At 38.6% G+C, this 18,840-nt stretch overlaps 1 protein-coding gene across 1 annotated transcript in view; it reads left to right on the forward strand.

The window, feature by feature from the left end:
* Positions 1-15,241, forward strand: part of MTAP (methylthioadenosine phosphorylase) — a 30,485-nt gene extending 15,244 nt beyond the window's left edge. The window contains exons 5-8 of the mRNA XM_031609920.2: positions 5,015-5,117; positions 8,078-8,317; positions 9,027-9,149; positions 14,480-15,241. Of these exons, the coding sequence (XP_031465780.1) occupies positions 5,015-5,117; positions 8,078-8,317; positions 9,027-9,149; positions 14,480-14,518 (505 nt within the window). The 3' untranslated portion in view covers positions 14,519-15,241. The remainder of the gene's footprint in view (positions 1-5,014; positions 5,118-8,077; positions 8,318-9,026; positions 9,150-14,479) is intronic.
* The last annotated feature ends 3,599 nt before the right edge of the window (positions 15,242-18,840 follow it).

Raw genomic sequence — 18,840 nt, forward strand, 5'->3', positions numbered from 1 at the left:
TGTCATATGAGACAGACAAAGGAGAGTATACCATATATATTAATGCATGGGTGTCCCAGCTTTTGGCTTGCCTGAGCTGCACTGAGTGAATAAGAATTGTCTTGGGCTACATATACATAAGTTGCTCTGAAACTAATGCCTCCTATTTATTTCCATGGAAATTACAGCAGATACAATGAGCATGATGACACTACTTGATAGAGCAAATTCTCAGCTACAAAACAACATTTTTCAACACCATCACTACCATAAGCTGTGCATTTTTCCCAGCAGTGAACAAGAGCCTGCATTCCACACTCATCAAAATCTGCACTTGCAAAGGTGACACCCTGTCGCTGTCACCACTGCTGAAATGCACCACACACCACCATACTGTGCCACAGTTTTGTCTCCATAAGCATTCAGTATGTGTCGATGAAGCGACACTTCAGTGGAGCAACCTACCTGATTACAAATCTGTTCCGTTTACTACCAAATCAAGAATGTATCAAAAACAACAACAAACGGGAACACAAAAGAATACCTCTGTATTAGCTTTGGGTTTTTGTTGGGAAGGGAAGGGAAGGGAAGGGAAGGGAAGGGAAGGGAAGGGAAGGGAAGGGAAGGGAAGGGAAGGGAAGGGAAGGGAAGGGAAGGGAAGGGAAGGGAAGGGAAGGGAAGGGAAGGGAAGGGAAGGGAAGGGTGTATGCTGTATATGGAAGTATTGTGTATTGTTAAGACAAAAGCTGTAGCATAGTTATTAACAGGATCATAAGTAAAATTAACTAAATGTCACCAAGATTGAAATTCTCTTTCAAATTTGTTTGCATTGTCCCAGGTCACCTTTTGAATTTTAATGGGTAGAGTGTTTCCTTTACCTTCTATTACTAAGAGCTAGGAAGACATTATTTTGAGTTATGCCAAGTGAATCTACAATTAACCGATTGTCTTTTATGCTAGTTCTTTCCCATTGAGATAATACATTAGATAAGAATTGCTGTTGGTTCCCAGTGCTGACAGGGAAGGCTGCAGGGGTGTTGCAGTGCACATAGATTAATTGTTGCATCCAACACCCTAATTTTATTCTTTGTCTTGCATCTCCCAGGAATTGGGGAAGTCAGCCAGCATTATCCTGGCCCCATTCATCTCCTAATGCATTTCATCACTGTGCTTAACCATGGTTGAAAGAGTTAAGCCTCTGTTAGAATTAGAATTTGGTCCCATATGCCCAAATATGCCCAATATGGGCATGGGATCATGACCAGCCAATGAATGTGATAGGGTCAGCATAAGCAATTACAAAAATTAATCTGAAGAAGATGCCAGTCTGAAACAGTGACACTGATGATACCAACAGTGATCTCAGGGAAAGGAGCAGGGTGAGAAAGGGAACTTGGGAGGCACAGCAACAGGATCAGCATTTGTTAGCATCTGGAAAACAAAAGAGAAAGAACTTCCCAGTTTCAGAAGAGCCAAGGTGAGAGAAAGCAAAACTGGAAAAGAAAAAAAAAAACAAACTTCCTGGTCCCAAATGAGCCACAGTTAGAAGGTAGGTACAGTCCAGATGGTTAATTTTGTACATTTTCCTCTGATTGTCTTGACCCTTCCAGATGTATTTGTAAAGAGGCTCTTTGAGGGTTAATAGGCCAGGACCAATGTGGGGCAAATCAATCAACGCCAGTTGTCCTGGGGAATAATCATCCCAATAAGCAACTCTTTGAGTAAAGGACCACGAGGCACGGTGGTTGCCAGTGGTGAAAAATATTCCAGGTCCTCAATAACCCTCTGATTTCTTTTCAGTCAACAGGATCTGTGCTCCCCCTGTTAGTGGCACTTTCCACACATACTCTGTCTCTCATTTCCTAGGGGTGTGACCAAAATCTTTCTTTAATTAGGCCAGCTTAGTAGCAGAATAGGGAACCTCCTTGATATTAACACTGGAGTACCCACCTTCGCTCTCCTCATATGCATACTCAGTTTCTGTCAGAGAGCAGAGAAGTGTCACCAGCTTTTCTGATTTGTCTTTTTGGGCTCTCACATACTCCATATTTTCTCCTAGATAAAAGTCACTTCCTGAGAAACTACAATTAATCTCCCTCTCATTTACCAACTGTTCTCTACGGGCTTGCTGAAGGAGAACTGAATGTTTTTCTTTCTCTGACTGTCCCCTAAGATCTTCTACATGGTCCTGCAGGTGTATGACCAGTTCTGCAAGGACTGAACAGTTTGGGTTTCTGCCGTGTGCTGCTGGTTGCAGTCTCTACAGCAGCAGTAAGAACAGCTCTTAGAACTGCACAAATGATTGATTTTCACTTTCCCTCCCCCGTATGAGTTAGTTTATGGAGGGAATTTATATGATCTTTAACTCCCTCTAAGTTGGACCAATTACTCTGTGCCCACTCCATCTCCACAGGGAAGGATTTGACACCATGTTTGGTTTTTTGTTTTGGCAGCCACTGCCATTCTTAGGAACCTGATGTATTAGTTTCAGAAACAAGATCTAAAATCTCTTTTGTTTTATGTTTTTGTTGCTGTTTTTTATGTTGATTAAGAAATACATATAAAAATAAACCTTGTTACTTAAATGCATTAAATTTATTATGTGTTTTATATGTGCCTAGGACAATTCCTGTTCCCTCAGTGCGGCTTTCTTTAGTCAATACAAAATAATAATAGTTTTGAAAAATTTATAGCATTGAAAAATTTAGTGCGGTTGTTCTCTGCCTTACAGATTAGTGGGACAGATAAAGATGGCCAACTCTTGACTAAAGTAACACACAACAGGCAGGAGAGGCTGAAAGGTACTCTTCTCTGCCAGCCACTGCTTTATAGATAGCAACAAACAGAGGTTGGTTCAAATATGTGTTTATTCTTAACACTAAGCATAGCAGCATAGCAAGTAGTTGTGACATTTGCAGAATTGTAGCTTTCCGCATAGAAGGGAAATTGTTAGACCCTGAGTGCAAATGCAAGTTGTCACTGGATCAGAGCAGCCATTGGTCTTATCTTCATGGTTTATTCCCATGCAGTTTGTATGTATGGTGCTAAACATAGTAGGATTTCTCGTTTGACCATCTAGTGATATGTCTGTTCTCTCCAAAAAACAGGGTACCCAGAATTCAGAGATACATGTTTGTACATGTGATTTTTCTTAAGTGATCTCTTAGGTATCTGATATATGAACACTGCTCTAAGTAAAAGGGCTCAACTAATAACATGTAAAATACTATAATGCAGGAATTTGATTATGATTTTCCCATCCCTCCAATTCTAAATAATTCATTAGCAAACACTTGAAATAGAGATGTCAAATCAGATTTTGATTGCAGCTCTTCATGGTGTTGTAGGGGAAAAATTAATATTACCGTTTCAACCAAATTTAAAACTATAGATTGTTTAGCATGTATTTTTAATTTACTGAACTCTCTTCCAAATATATAACTTCTTCCTTGAGAGTAAGTTATATATTTTTTTCAAATCTACTGTAATATATGACAACCTTCATTTAAGTATTTGCTGATGAGCTCATGACTTGGGTGTGGAACTGAACTTGGCAAATCCAAACTGCACAGTGTTAATTTCTCTTGTTTATATAAACGAGGTCTTGCTAATGCAGCCATCAAGAAGACATACGGTGTTAAAAGGGCTAGTGAAAAATGGTCTGTTATGTTGCCTTTGACTTCAGATTGTTCTCATTCTACTCAGTTTTGTTGTATTCAGTTTTGTTTCATGACTGGGGACTTTCTGTTTTGCAAACACAGGAACATGCCAAGCAGGTAAATAAAACTGCTTCTTTTCATGTTTAGTATTCAAAAGCGTGTTCTATCTCAGTAAGTCGTTTCTAAAATTTAACAGTTGAGCATGTCTTTGTTTGTGGGGAAGATGGAGATACATATGCTAGTGCTGAAAATTACAGTTAAAAAAATATTTCTTAAAAAAAGCATAGTTTATTATTTGTGCACCGCAAACCCACACCATGGAATCCACTCAAATTTCTAACTTCCCATTGTGTTTGGACAGCATATCTTCTTAATTTCCTGAAATGAGTGATGTTGTCGTTGTTTGTAATCTGGTGAAGTCTTAGATTGCATTAGGCTGTTTTGGCAAAATTGAATTTCCACATAAAAAATAAAGTACTCTCTTTTCTGACCATTTCCTACAGAAACATTCTGTGTCTTCCATTGTTTAATGGAAGAATAAAGGTAATAAATATACATAAGTTTCTTCCATTTTATGTTTAGAAGTAGAAATTTTTAAAGACAAAAATTGTAAAATAAAGCTTGTCTTTATATTCAAATCACTTTATACATGAGCTGCTGCAGAGAGGGCTTCATGGTATCCTGGGATGCATTATGCAAAGTATTGTCAGCAGATTGAAAGAAGTGATGCTTCCTTCCCCTCCACTTTGCCCTATTGATGCCTTAGCTCTAGTGCCTGATGCAGTTCTGGGTTTTCTCTTACAAATGCAACATGAACATATTGGAGAGAGTCCAAAGGAGGCCATGAAAATGATGAAGGAATTAGAGAATGCTCCCTATGGGGAAGGGCTGACAGAGCCTTCAGCCTGGAGAAGGCTCAGTGGAGGGTCTTACCAGTGTGTATTAATACGCAAAGAAAGCAGCAAAGCAGACAGAGCCAGGTGGGTTTATGTGGTTCCCAGTGGCTGGACAAGAATCAGTGGACGCTAACCGGAACAATGGAGGTTCTCTCTGATTATCAGAAAACACTACTTTATCATGTGGACATTGGAGCACTGGCACAGATTGTCCACAGAAACTCTGGCATCTCACTCCCTAGAGATATTTGAAAGCCATCTGGACATGGTCCTGGGCAGCCTGCTGTAGATGTCCCTGCTTAGGCACAGGGCTGGACCAAATTACCCCAAAGATCCTTGCCAGTCTCAGCCATTCTGTCATTCTGTAAGTATAGGTAGCCATTACTATCATGTGGATATTTTTGTTCCCTTCCATAAGTATTGTTTTCTGTTCTGTTTGATCCCTGATCTTCATTTAGAGCATGTTTTCTACTTTTCCAGGACAAATAAAAGGCATTGTACTTTATATGATGGTCAATCTTGCAGTCTCTCGGGAGTGTGTCATATTCCAATGTCAGAGCCATTCTGCACTAAAACCAGAGAGGTTAGTGAATTATAAAGATGTTTTTTAAAATGTTGTGTTTTATGATGCTTGTTATTTATAATATAGTACTCTAATTAGCCACCATCAGAATATGGAGATGATCTCCATCTCTCCACCTCCACTCAGCACTGGTGATGCCTCAGCTCTAGTGCCTGGTCCAGTTCTGGGTTTCTTATAAGGGCAACATGAACATATTGGAGAGAGTCCAGAGGAGTGCCATGAAAATGATGTTGCTGTTATTCACATAAGTATTAAAGAAAAATGTAATTGGAAGACATGGAAAGTAAAAGATCTTTGATTATTGGAGCTAGTACAGATATGTGGAACACTCTAAAAAGACAGTTGGCATCCTAGATTTCAGAAGGGTGAAATTTTTTTTTGTCATATAACAGGGAAAGAGAACCTGTGTGAACAAAGTTGGAAGGCAGATTTAGGAATTAATTCCTTTTCATGCTGAATGAAACAGCATCTGTGGCTGGGGCACTCTGTGTACTTAAAGTACAAAGAACTAAGAACAGTACTACATTCACAGAAGTGCCAATATTGCATTTGTGCTTTTGTGCATTGTAGCAATTGGTAGTGGTAGACAGTAAAGAGTTTGTTAATCTGATGTTAAGTGTAGACACGAGCCAAATTACAGTTGTCTTTAATTAAATTTTGCTTTCCTTTTTTTTAATGACTCCAGGATTTTCAAATGTCAAAAACATTCAGACTGAATATTGTGATATTGCTGTTTTTCAATACAATTAAAACCTCTCAGGGAAGTGTGTATCTATGACTAAATATACCTTCTTATTGTATTCTTAAGTCTGAGGAAAAAGGAAAGAGAAGATTGAATTCGGTGTTTTGTATTTTTGTGGAATGGTCTGATCAGAAGCTGCAGGGAGTCACATACTCAAGGAGAACAGGAATCTGCAGAATTAGTCATATCCATCCAACAGGTTTACTCTCTCTGCAGTCAGTTACAGACATTTTAAAGCTGAAGAGGAAACAGTTATGTTATAAAGTACCTGCACTACCCTCCTTACGCTGGGCTGCAAACAATACAAAATGATTTGAATTTTTCAAGCAGCAAGAGCCTACCCACATGCTGTTACCAAAAATTAGTTGGCACATAGTTGCTTACTGACTCTGAGCATGATGTTGTGCCGCAAGACACACAAGTTGTTTATTGAGAGCTAACTGTATGTTTATATAATGGGTTAAAAAATGTTACTACTGAAATAATTGGCTATACATCACACTATGTTTCTTTTCTTTTTGTTTTTAAAAAGTTTAAATAGACATAAGTAATTTCCTGAGGTTGCAAGAAACATACATCAGGTTTTCATCTGATTGCTGAACAGCTATAAACAATGCTCTTTGGGTATTATTTTTTGTAAAAAAAGCCAAAGAAATGCTCCTTTTCAGAGAACAAACATTTAGGTACTTTCCAGTCTGACATGTGGTGATTATCTCATTAGCCTGTGCATTCTAATCAGCCTAACAGATGTTTTAAATGAACATGTGGTTTTGAGCTGCTGGAGAGCATGAAAAGAGATACCAGATAAAAGTGATATAATTTATTTACTTATTTATTTTTCTGGAAATGTTCCTGAAATTGTTGGGATGATTTCAGCCCATTTTATCACAATTCAGAGAAACATCATATCTAAATGCACTAATAATAATACCAAAACAGCTATGTTTTGGGCTAATTAAGGAATTTATATAAAAAATCTGAAAAGTTTTTATTAAATTGTATTTCTGCAAATATGTTGAACTGTTCCATTTTATTTGGCTTACACACCATAAATCAAATGAGAATCAGAAAGTATCTACCATAGGCTGCCTTGGTTGTTACTACTTTCAGAAACTCACAGCAGTATCTTGCAAGGAATTAAGTGGTAGCTTCTCTTAAGTCAGATCACAAATGGAGTTGTTTATTGATTTATTAACCTAATTAATAGGCAGTCAATGAATTTCACATTTGGAATCAGTACAAGGAGTAATTAGCAACAGCATGTTAATAAGCACCTACAAAGTTCTATGAGTCCTCCTGTAGCTAGTCTTCCACATCTCTCTTTTATGCTATCTATATGTGTTCATACAGCTGCATGCACAAATGCCCTTCCTCAGCACATGTGAGTTAGAAGCATACCCACTCTTTTCTGAAGAAGAGGTTTGCCTATTTGTCTCCCTGCTGAAGGAGATATGGGTATCCCAGCCTATGGGTATTTGTGCTGTTCCTAACAACCCCCTGATCCGCATGCCAAGTCAGAAATCACCTCAGTAGATCATGTAGCACACTCAAGACAGTTGTGGCTTTCCTTGGCCCATTTTATGCATGCTTTTACACTCTCATTTTTACTGTATCAACTGTTGCCAGGCTATTTTCCAAGAAGGGAAGTCATGGCGATTCTGTATATACTAGGTCCTCTCGGAAATAGAAAGACTATTGCAAAAGTGTACAGCTCAGTGAGTAGCATGGAAGAATGTTGTAATTTATTTTCACATTTTCAGGGTATTTTTTGAAGCATATGGTTATACTTCTGCCAGCAGTAGACTTTCAAAAAATGAGTTTCATATTCTTCCCGTTTGAGCTCTACCATTATGGCAAGGCAGCCTTAGTAGCATCAGCATTTAGCTTTTCCACCATTCTATTCTCAAAGTAAAGCCTAAATAATCATGCTAAATGTTTCTGCTTTCCATTCTCCTACACTGAAAACAGTAATCCAGCTGATACAAACTCAGGTGAGTCCAAGATCATTCCTATTAGTAGGATCATTAATTTATTGTATTGGATGAGAAAACTGAAAATGATCTTTGTATTTGGACAGCTGTAGCCAAGTGAATCACAACTGCTTGGTTTCAGGCTAACTTCTTTTGTAACAGCTGTTTTTTGGGGGACTTTTTTGTGAGATGTGAAGCAGTGCATCAAGGGAGTTACTTGCTTCTCCTGATATTGGCATGTTTTGCAGGTTCTTATTGAGATTGCAAAGAAACTTGGGCTCCAGTGTCACTCCAAGGGGACAATGATCACCATTGAAGGACCACGTTTCAGTTCTCGAGCAGAAAGCTTGATGTTTCGCAGCTGGGGAGCGGATGTTATCAACATGACCACAGTGCCTGAAGTGATTCTTGCAAAAGAAGCTGGAATGAGTTATGCAAGTATTGCTATGGCAACAGATTATGACTGCTGGAAGGAGCATGAAGAAGCAGTGAGTGAAACTTTTTTCCTCTACGTTTTGTCCAGAAGGGTCTGGATGAGAACCTGTGTGTAGCTTTTGACAGAGGTCACGTACTGAATTGAATCTGATTTTACTCAACATATTTATTGTTCTTAAGATGAATTGCTGACTATCTAAAATATTTTTTTAATCTTCTAATATTCATAGAAATTTAAAAAAATATCAAGTATTTGGTTAAAACTCACATGTGCTGTGCTGCAAAAAAGACATCCATGTGACATCTTGCTTAAAGCTTCCTGTGGCATAGAGAAAATAAATTTCTCTGCAATTGAAATTCTACAGAAGTTTTGTTTACTTTACTGTTTTGTTTGCCTAACTTTTGCCTTTTCTTTTTTTTTAGATGATCACTATCTAGATATGTTAATTTTTGTTTATTGTTATTATGATGCATAAATACGGCTAGAAAGCAGATGTTTCTTCACCAGTGATACTACTTCTAATGTGTTCAGATGAAAAGATTCACTTTTTAAGTACAAAGTTCACAGAATCAGAAGCAAGGTAAAAAATACAGTCAAAGATACAGTCACAGGAAAGTTCTTACTAGTTAGAAGGATCTTGGCACTTTAAGATATATACTGTGCTTTTCTCTGTGCTCCACATTTTTGCTTAGTCTAGCTGGAGGTTTAAAATTTGTGCCCTGAAAATTGAGAAATACTGCTCTGTTCTGTTGTATTTCTAGGTTTCAGTGGATAAAGTTTTAAAGACGCTGAAAGAAAATGCAAATAAGGCTACTAGCATACTCCTGAGTGCTATACCTCAGATAGGTTCCATGGAATGGACAGACACCCTGCACACCCTGAAAGTAAGTGCATGGAGGTCAGTTACTACTGGGGACAGTGTAAACATACAGACATGTGTTATATGTTCCCAAATGTTTCTGCTTAAGTTGTAAATTTTTAGAGCGTGTGCTTTAACAAACCCAATCCATTTAAAATGGGCAAATAAATTCGTTAAGAACCTTACAAGCTTTGTTTTGAAGATCTAGCTTCAATTTTATATTTTCATACGTATTTCAGTTTCATAGAAAATGCTATAAAACTTTGAATATTCGAGGATTTGAAATGCTACCCATTATAGCATAGGTAAGATTCTGGATAAGTGTACAGATTGAAAACCTTTACTCTGCTCAGCTTTAACTTAGATCTTAGAACATTGAGACAACTGGGAAAGATTGAACTGCATCTAAGATATTATATCCACTTCAATTTGTAGGAGAGGAGTTTGTTGCAACATATGGGTAATAGCCAGTTTGGTGTTATTAAAACCGTGTTCATTCACATGCTTTCAGATCCAAAGTGCATGAAAAAAAGAGTGGAAAAGAATACATTACAGAAGATCTCAGTAAAGGAATTTTTAGGCAGAATTTTTTTGTAGATAAGGATTCATTTTTATGTTTACATTAGACAAGAATTTGTTTTTATGTTCTACATTATTGCGGTTTCAGTGGAGTGCTTGAGATTCCTTTCTGGCTATAGGGTAGAGTAAGAGAATGATATTAAAAGTAGTTTGGATGTCCATCCAGCTTCTCAACAGGGTTTTCGTGACAAATGAGTACTTCTGACAGTGCTAGGGTGTACAGCATGAGAGGAACTGAGAGGTACATTGGGATGGTATGGCAGATGGGGAAAAAGAATCTATATGTGAGGAAAGCGAACAGAAGAGGGCCACAGAGAGCTGTATTAGTGGGTGCAGCAGTCTGAAAAGGAGGAAGCCTTTTGGGGAAATGAAGGAATCCAATCTCGGGTGACTCTCTCAACTTTCAGGTTCTTTCTTTATCTTTAAAGAAACTTAATACATTTTCTCAAGTTTGAGTTATTAAGACAGAAAAAAACAAGCATAAATCATGTCTTCTTTTATGTCAAAGTATGTCCCTGAAACTAAATTATCAACAGAACTGTCTGTATTAATAAAATCATCAGTGTTCTGATGGGGATAAAAATTGAAATTTTTTTTCCAGTCTGGTTCTCTGGTCAATGATTGTCATGTGTAGTTTAATTAACGTCCTAAAAGAAAGTCACGTTAAGTAAAATTTCCTGTGAACTCATTTCAGCATATTTGAACAGGCCAGGCTCTTCACAGAAGTTCAACCAAAATCCTTGAAATTAGCATTTTGCTGATTCTTGACTAGGCAATGTAGTCCTTTTTAGGAGACCTTGGGTTATGTTTATCACTTTTCCTCACCCAAGTTCCAGTTATCTGGAACAACTGTTAGTTATTTTTCATGTCCCCTCTACACATTTGTGAGAGGCAATGGACTTTTCCCATTTTCCTTTTGCAGTTTTTGGGAAGTTGTCTTCAATGAATAAGAAAGACAGCAGAACCAGACCTTCTCCCCTCTAATTACAGAAAACATTTTCAGAGGATTAAGCTGCACTTTTGTTTAATACAGATGTGTACTTATTTAAAAAAAAAAAAAAACTTGAAATAATGTAAAATATGCACCAGAAATTCCTCAGCTCCTCTGTTCATGCTGGTGTGAAAGGAAACTTTCTCAGGTATCCCTGCTAAGGAATCACCTTCCTCCCAGTTGTGGTAGGTATATTTGAATCCTGCTTTTTGTTTGTATGATTGTCTTGATTCTTGATAGGGAGAAGAAGAGTAAGGGATTGGAAAGAACAAACTATGTTTGTAAGGTTCTCCTTCAATAACAAATGCAAGCCTTTGTTTCAGTTCACTTTCAGCTATTCAAAACACCATTTCAGTTGCTTTCTGTAGCTACTGAACTCCTATTTGCTGAAAGAAAATGTGATTTACTGAGAGGAAGGGACACTCCTTTCCAGAATTGTTTCTTAGATTCATTCTCTGAAGTGTTTGCTGCTGCCTGATATTAGTGATGAAGATTGAAGTAGTTTTGATATAACTCAGCATTTCTTATATTTTTATGCTTTTTGCTACTAGTGGCCGGGTTTGAGTGATAATATGCTGAGAAAGGAAGTTGATCTGAAGATACTAGAATGTCTGGAAACAGGAACTGGGTATTGGTAATAAAGTTGAGAGTTGATGTCAGGAGAGCAGGAGTCACATTATTTTTGATTCAATACAACAAAGTGGCAGGAAGATCTGAGGTTTTGGAGTCTTCCTTTGTTGTTTCTTTTACTTTTTTTTTTTTTTTTTTTTTTTTAGGAACAGCTGGAATTGCTAGAAATTTCACTATTTTAGATAATAAATGGTGGTAGATGAAGAACTGGTCCTGGGCTTTTGTGATTTTGAATAAGGAAAGAGGCAGTTATGTGATACGGCAAAGAGAGATACACGTTTTGGCTGTGTGCATGTATTGCATCATTAAGAGTTAAAAGGTTCATATTTTTGTAAATGTGTTCCACAGATTTTGCACTGGGATTATTTGAAGGTCAACTGATTAGGGTTTTTTTAACTACTATTTTTCAGAGATACTTTTTCCAAGTGCTGAAGGCAGCACCTCTTGAATACCTTATGATAATGTGGTCAGGAAGACCAACAAGGAAGGAGCTTTGCTGTGCAGGCTGGTGCTCTGCTATCAGTAACAAAGTAAAACTGCACCAGCTTATACCCAGGCTGCAGCTGAATATCCAAAATAGGCATTTGTCAGTGTCAGTTTCTCGTATACGTATAGGGAACCATGTGAAACCATAAAACACTGTGTGAGCAACAGGTTTTCCTTTCTGGCCTCCATAATTTGGCTACTATGACTGTAGGAAATTCACCAGGCAGGAGCAAAATTGCTGCAAAGCTCCTTGCTCTACAATATTTGTCCCTTTCTTTGGAGATGTGCATCCTCCTTAGTGACACAAGATTTGATGTCATCTCTGAAGCTCACAGTGGTAATCATAGAGTGCTGAAGCAAAAATGTCTAAGTAGGAAAAACATTCCTTTTCATGTATTTTTTCTCCTGTGGTATGCCATTCAGTTCACGACTTATGTGAATATCATTTCTTTTAACCATCAGTAGTACATCTTTAGGTCATTACTTGCTGTCTGTATTGCTGTAATAGACCATTCTCCAGGATCAGATTAAGTGAGTTGAAAAAAAGTTTGGAGGTAACTTTACTGCAAGGTTAGCATCTTCCCACAGCCTGTTAGCCTGAGGTGTCATCAGGTTACAAAGCCCTTACTCTCTCAGAACAGAGTGTGGTCCCTGTGTATTTATGTCATTGACCAGGAAACAAGATGGTAACAGTGGTCCATATAATGTCTGACTGATGTCAGGGAAATTTCTAGATGGGATCATCCATGGGTGATACACAGCTGGATCTGCTGATTCAGTGAGAAGAATTGTATAGCAGGGTGATAATCATTGGCAGTTATTGCTATAATGCTTATGAAATAGTGGAAAACAAGAGCCTGTGGCACGCAAGGAGTTCAGATGTGGAAATTTAGGTGAGCATACTTGTTTAGCCTGTGTACTGGTAGGCAGCATCTCATGGGAGGCAGCTCTGAAGGGACAAGGAGCTCTGGAAGGCTGGCATTATTCTTCAAATATAAGTGATTTACACAAAGACCCACCAGGAGTCAGACTTGGCTGAATGACTGACAGACCTTGGTGCAGAAATGCAGCATTCAGGTGTCAGAAGCAACCACAAACAACAAAGAATCCAGAAGCAAGACCAGGCATGTAGCAAGAGGTTGAAACAAGATGATCATTGTGGTCGTTTTCAACCCTGGCCATTCTATGATTCTATGTAGGGGTGGTTTAAGAGAAACCACATTGCCTGTAGTTGTTAGCTGAGAGAGACATCAAAGGTAAGAAGAGCAACTTCAGCATTGTATAGTATCAGAAACTGATCAAGGAAAGTACAGGCTTATTACAGCATAAAGTAAACAAATCAATGACAGCAGGCACTTTCTGGAGGGATCTGACTTAGTAGGGTCTTGTTTATCTTTGTTGGGAAACATATTGGTAAAAAAGTGAAACTGATTTGTTGAAAAGTATTTTAACTTATAAAAACTGGGAATTGAGTTTTGTACCTTTTATTAACAATTCAATCTCTTGAGGTTTAGAAGAGAATCTGTACTGAAACAATAAAGGGAATTTCACGTTAGAACTGATTTTTCTTATTGCATGGATGTAACAAAAGTAGCTTTTTGTACAGTGTTAGATCTTCTGTGAATGCTCCTCACATGAATTTCTTAACTCTGTGGAATTCTACTGATATTCCCTGTTGTTTTTTTAGACTGCTGTACTAGCCAGTGGGAAATGTTTGTCAGTTCTGATAGAGGGAATGATGTTGCACTTGGGTAAGAAAGTTGTAATGAGTGAAAACTTCGGAATAGTTCAGATTGGATAAGGCATCCTTAGACATTGTTTTACCATGTTCATCTTTGACGTGCTGGGACTATAGTATGTTTGATAGCTAACAAATCAAAGTTTTGTTTCTTTTCAAACATTTTTTTCTAGACTAATACAGGTGGTAATTATTCATAATTTGTGAATGTAGAGTTCTGATCTTAAAATATTCTTGATTGATTTGTCAAAAAAAAATCTCAAATCAGTGTAACTATGTATATAGGACTGTCATGAATTGAGTTAGGTAGAAAGGTTCTGTGTACTGTGGACAGCCTTACAGGCTGACAGCCTTACAGGCTAAAGGTCTCTCAAGAAAGCTGAAACTGATGTTGTTTAGACCCACTCAACGATAGGACCTGGTAAACTTTTCGAAGTTACCTGTCCCTATGTATCATGAGCATTAATTTAATTTTCTTCCAACCAGTGAACCTTTGGAGAAAGATATCTGTACATGATAGCTATACTTCAGAGCTGATGGTGAACCAACATATAAAAAAAATAAATAATCTTTTTAGGGATTTTCACTTTCAGAGCATTCTGTTCACTTCTGTGAAGAGCTTTCTGTGAAGACAACTAATGCATGTAAACAAAAAATAAGCTGCACAGTTTTTCATTTGTAGCCTACAAACCTAAATATCTTAATTTTAGTGTAGCGTTTCTGCAAGATTGTTTGTTGGCTCTCAATATCACTGCACCCTCCCTGTAATTCTTCAAACTTACCTGGCCTTCAGGAAGTTTGGAAATGCTGCTACACACATGGGAAGAGTTGCGCCTGCTTGTAAACAGAATGATAACTATGTAGCCTGCCTTTAAGACAATAAATCTGCTTTGCTTTGACAGCACTTATGTACTTTGACTTTGCATTTCAGATGACTGTGCAGTGTTCAGTCATTCTGCCAAAGCAGTAGCCGCCTGGATGGACTCTGAATTTTGGATCATCACTGGAAGAGTGAGCTGTTTTTGAATTTTCTGACCTTATATATCTGAAAACTGCTCAAAGCTTGTTAGACTGGTGTAAGCCTTAACCAATAATAGTGTGTAAGTCAGCTTTTTAAATGGCTGAAGTTAGATTTTAAGTATGTTTTTAGCCTGGAATTGCGTTTTTCTATCTGACTTTGTGGGACAGAAGAAAGCAGATTCATTCACATGTACATTAGTTGCTTGGTTGTTTCAGCCTCTTACTGTTTCCTTTAACAATGGCAGTAGTTGTCATTCATTTCAGAAATGAGCTGGAAAAATTGAGTGTAACATTACAAAATAAACTATTTTTATACATTATCCATGTTTTTATTTCAGTATTTTTTTAATAAGTAACTTTTTTCAGTAGTGTGCTAGAAGGAATAGTTAAATAATCGTTGTTCTTTATAGCAGCAGCTAAGTAATGAGTAGTTAAAATGTTAGCAAATGCCTGAGCCAAGTTTGTTTCCGGAGATGTACTTACGTGACTTAAAGAAGTACGTGAAAATATCTTCTCTGCCACACCTCTGCACTGTGCTGGTTGCTGCTGCTTCAGGACAGCTCTGTCCAGAGTTTCTGTTTCAAATGATGAATGTATTGAGTGCTTTGAATGTATGTATTCATTAACACAGTGATGCTTTTTCTTGTTTAAAAAATAAAACAAATGAAACCTATGCTTCTCCAAAGTGTGTGGAAATTGATATTTTTTGTTTACTTCTGGTCCTTCATTCCTCGACTTTGTTTCTCTGTCAGTGGCCTGCTATGGGTGGAACAGGTTGACAGTGATACTTTATAAATCCAACTTTTAGACCACTTTTAAGAAGTATTTGGCTGCTTAGAACATAAGGTTTTAAGTGCCTGAAACAAGGGGAATTGCTGAAACAAAAATGGATGACTGTGCAAAGCAAGCCAAGCATGGGAAAGGAAATAGAGTAGCTTGTCTGTGATTTAATTTCACATTTCATGCAGGATGGATTATAACTGGAAAGCTGAGTGAAGTGCAAGCTAATACAGGTAAAACTTCATGGTTTTCAAAACTTTTTCTCACTCTCCTGTGGAAGTGTCGTAACTTAAATCACAGAGATGCATGGCCTGAATGCTTTTAGGGCTTTAGGAGAAAAACCAAACAGACACTGTTGTAAATTGGGTCTGTTTCTCTGACTTTTGTGCAGAATCTGTCTTGAGTGAATAGAAAAATGTAGCTGGGAAGTAGTGGGTGTATCAGAAGTACTGAAAACCTTTTTTTTTCCCCCCGTCTATGTGGAAGTGAGACTGAATGGAAGCGAGTGATTGTAAATAGTACAGTTAATGCAGGAGACGTGCTGGTATTAGCTAAGGACTGGTAAATATAAAATCAGTAGCCAGTTAATACAGTGTAAAATTTTACACTGGACACGAAAAGAAATGACAGAGCTTAAAACTAAATGAACTGTCTAGATCCACACAGACCACAAGGAGAAGTAACACTGAAGAGTCAGATCAACACACAAACAACTGCAAGAGGAAGACATACACCCACTCAGTTTTTGTTGGACCATCCTCCAGTGGCACTCACTTAAGAGTTCTGCTTCACTCTGGCATGCTAGTCAGGCAGCAGTTCTCCTTCTGCTTTGGCTGGAGGGACTTTTCCTCTCAATTTGATAATATTCAGACCCAAAAAGCTTTCATCTATGTCCCAAGCCAGAACAGCATGCTTGCTTGTGTCATGGGTGTTTGCTCTCTCTGACTGTGAAGATGCTATTGTGCCTTACCCTATTTCTCATAGATCAGTTGAATGTTGTATTTTGCTTACCGCAGCTATTCCAGTCTCTTAAGCCCCTCTCTCTTATTCTCTCCATTCATTTTGCTCAAAGCATCCTCCAGTATGCAAATTCACAGAGTGACAGTGTACTGACAACATTGTGATATCGCAAGTTCAGATGTGGTACAAACTGAGGCATGAGGCATACCAATAGATCTACCCTTCTGTGTTCTTTGTTCCCTCTACCTCCTTCTCCTGTGCAGCCTTTCATTGATCTATCTTGCTAAAACAAACTTGCCAACTCATATCTCGTTTTCACTTAGCTATCAGCATCCAGAGCATCGGTACAGGTAGCACATCAGAAGTAGTACTTATATTAGTACTCAAAATAGACCTGGGGCAGTTGGAGTTCCCAGAACTGCAACCAGTGTGTGTTCTGTTTATCAAAATCATCTGGGTAACAGTAAGAGGCAAAATTAATTCAGGAGGTGCTCAGGACTGGGCAGAATCAGCCTTCTGAGAAGGAAACTGGCTTAACTGTTTTAACGACTTCTTCCTCTCCCTGCTGTCATTGCAGTGCTGCCTGAGGCAGGACAGAGATAGGGAACAGGACATTTAGTCAGCATCTCTCACAAAACCATGCAATTGTCTATCTAGGTAATTATGAAATTCACCATCTTCACTATGAATCCACTCAGGTTGTGTGTAATGCAAAGCCATATGTGCACATTTTCTGCCTGAATATCAGCAGAGAGCACACAACAAAGCCAGCCCCGGGTGTGTAGATAACTGACTGTGATAGTTTGGGTGCTTTTATGAAGATGTATGAAAAAAAAAAAAAAATGGATTACAAATCTGTAGAATGACTGTGATGTTGACAGCATTGCTCTCATAATATAGTGAGCTAAAAAAGAGTTTTCCATGCACAGCTCAAAAAGTAGAAGAGAAATTGGGAGGCAACATTCAGTCCCCAGATTTAGCAATGTATGTACCTAAGGATAATGCCTTTAGTAAGTTGTACATAGCTTAGAGGACACACAAATCTGTCCTGCTCTTCGGTTTTCTACTGTATGATTGCTTTTGCACAAAACAAAACAAAAAAAAACAAACAAAAAAAAAGCCATTTGTTTTTACGAAAACCTTTTGATTTGACTTTTTAGAGTCTTTGTTTTACTAACTAGAGCTTCTTTACAGGAAGCAACTCACGTATAAACTCTGTTTGAATTTCATCCACTCTGTAATAAGTTCCTGAAATACATTTTATTTCATACCATAATAAAAATTCAAAATCATTCTTTCACATCTGCCCAAGGACCAGAAAGACAACCTAGTGGAAGGAAAGTGATAGTATGTGGTGCTTTGCTCTTAAAATGCATCCTCTTTGGCTTAGTCAGATCCACTGTGTTTGCCTCTCTGGACCTGGGCCTGCACCTCTCCTCCCTGCTCTGAGTATCCCACATCTCTGCCCTGTCCTACCAGCCCCCGGAACACCTATCTTCCTGCTGTCTTGCCCAGACCACAATGTGGAACAATAGCAGCTCGCCTTGGGACTTTCCCCACCTGCAGATAAAAATCTGTGCTAGATTACCATCCCTTCCTCTACAGATAGCAATATTCTTGTTCATGAAACAGATGTAGGAGGAGGCTCCTTCCTGAGATGAGCAATCATGTCATGACAACACGAGCCATGTAGTTCAGTGATAGGAAATAAATACGATATTTCTAACATCAGGGGCCATACTTCTGACAGTGCCAGCTGAACTTTAGATTTCTTTTCTTCCCCTTTGGTCCTTTGTGGTCTACTGACAGAAGGCTGTGAGGATTTTTATGAGTCAGACTGATGCCTCTACTTGCAAAATTCTTCGGTTTTAACTTCTAAGGAGTATCTTTCTTTTCAATTTCCCTTTCTTGATCTTTCTCCAGTACAGAAACACTCTGTAGACATGTTTTTCTAGAAGCATGCATGTGCTTGTGAGTACATGGCAACTACAAGAAAGTAGTGTTGAGAGATTTGTCCTGTCCTCTTTTCTACAGAAGACATTTGTCTTGATTTTTGCTGGTAAGATATCTGTAAGTATTTCTACCTCTTCCCCTTGTAAGTTTTAAAAGGAGGGAGGAAGGGGGTGGGAGGGGGGAAGGAGGGAGGGAGGGAGGGAGGGAGGGAGGGAGGGAGGAAGGGAGGGAGGAGGGAAGGAGGGAAGGAAGGAGGGAAGGAAGGAGGGAAGGAAGGAGGGAAGGAAGGAGGGAAGGAAGGAGGGAAGGAAGGAGGGAAGGAAGGAGGGAAGGAAGGAGGGAAGGAAGGAGGGAAGGAAGGAGGGAAGGAAGGAGGGAAGGAAGGAAGGAAGGAAGGAAGGAAGGAAGGAAGGAAGGAAGGAAGGAAGGAAGGAAGGAAGGAAGGAAGGAAGGAAGGAAGGAAGGAAGGAAGGAAGGAAGGAAGGAAGGAAGGAAGGAAGGAAGGAAGGAAGGAAGGAGGGAAGGAAGGAGGGAAGGAAGGAGGGAAGGAAGGAAAGAGGGAAGGAAGGAGGGAAGGAA

This window comes from Phasianus colchicus, chromosome Z (assembly GCF_987193195.1).
Source record: "Phasianus colchicus chromosome Z, bPhaCol1.hap1.1, whole genome shotgun sequence".
NCBI lineage: Eukaryota > Metazoa > Chordata > Aves > Galliformes > Phasianidae > Phasianus > Phasianus colchicus.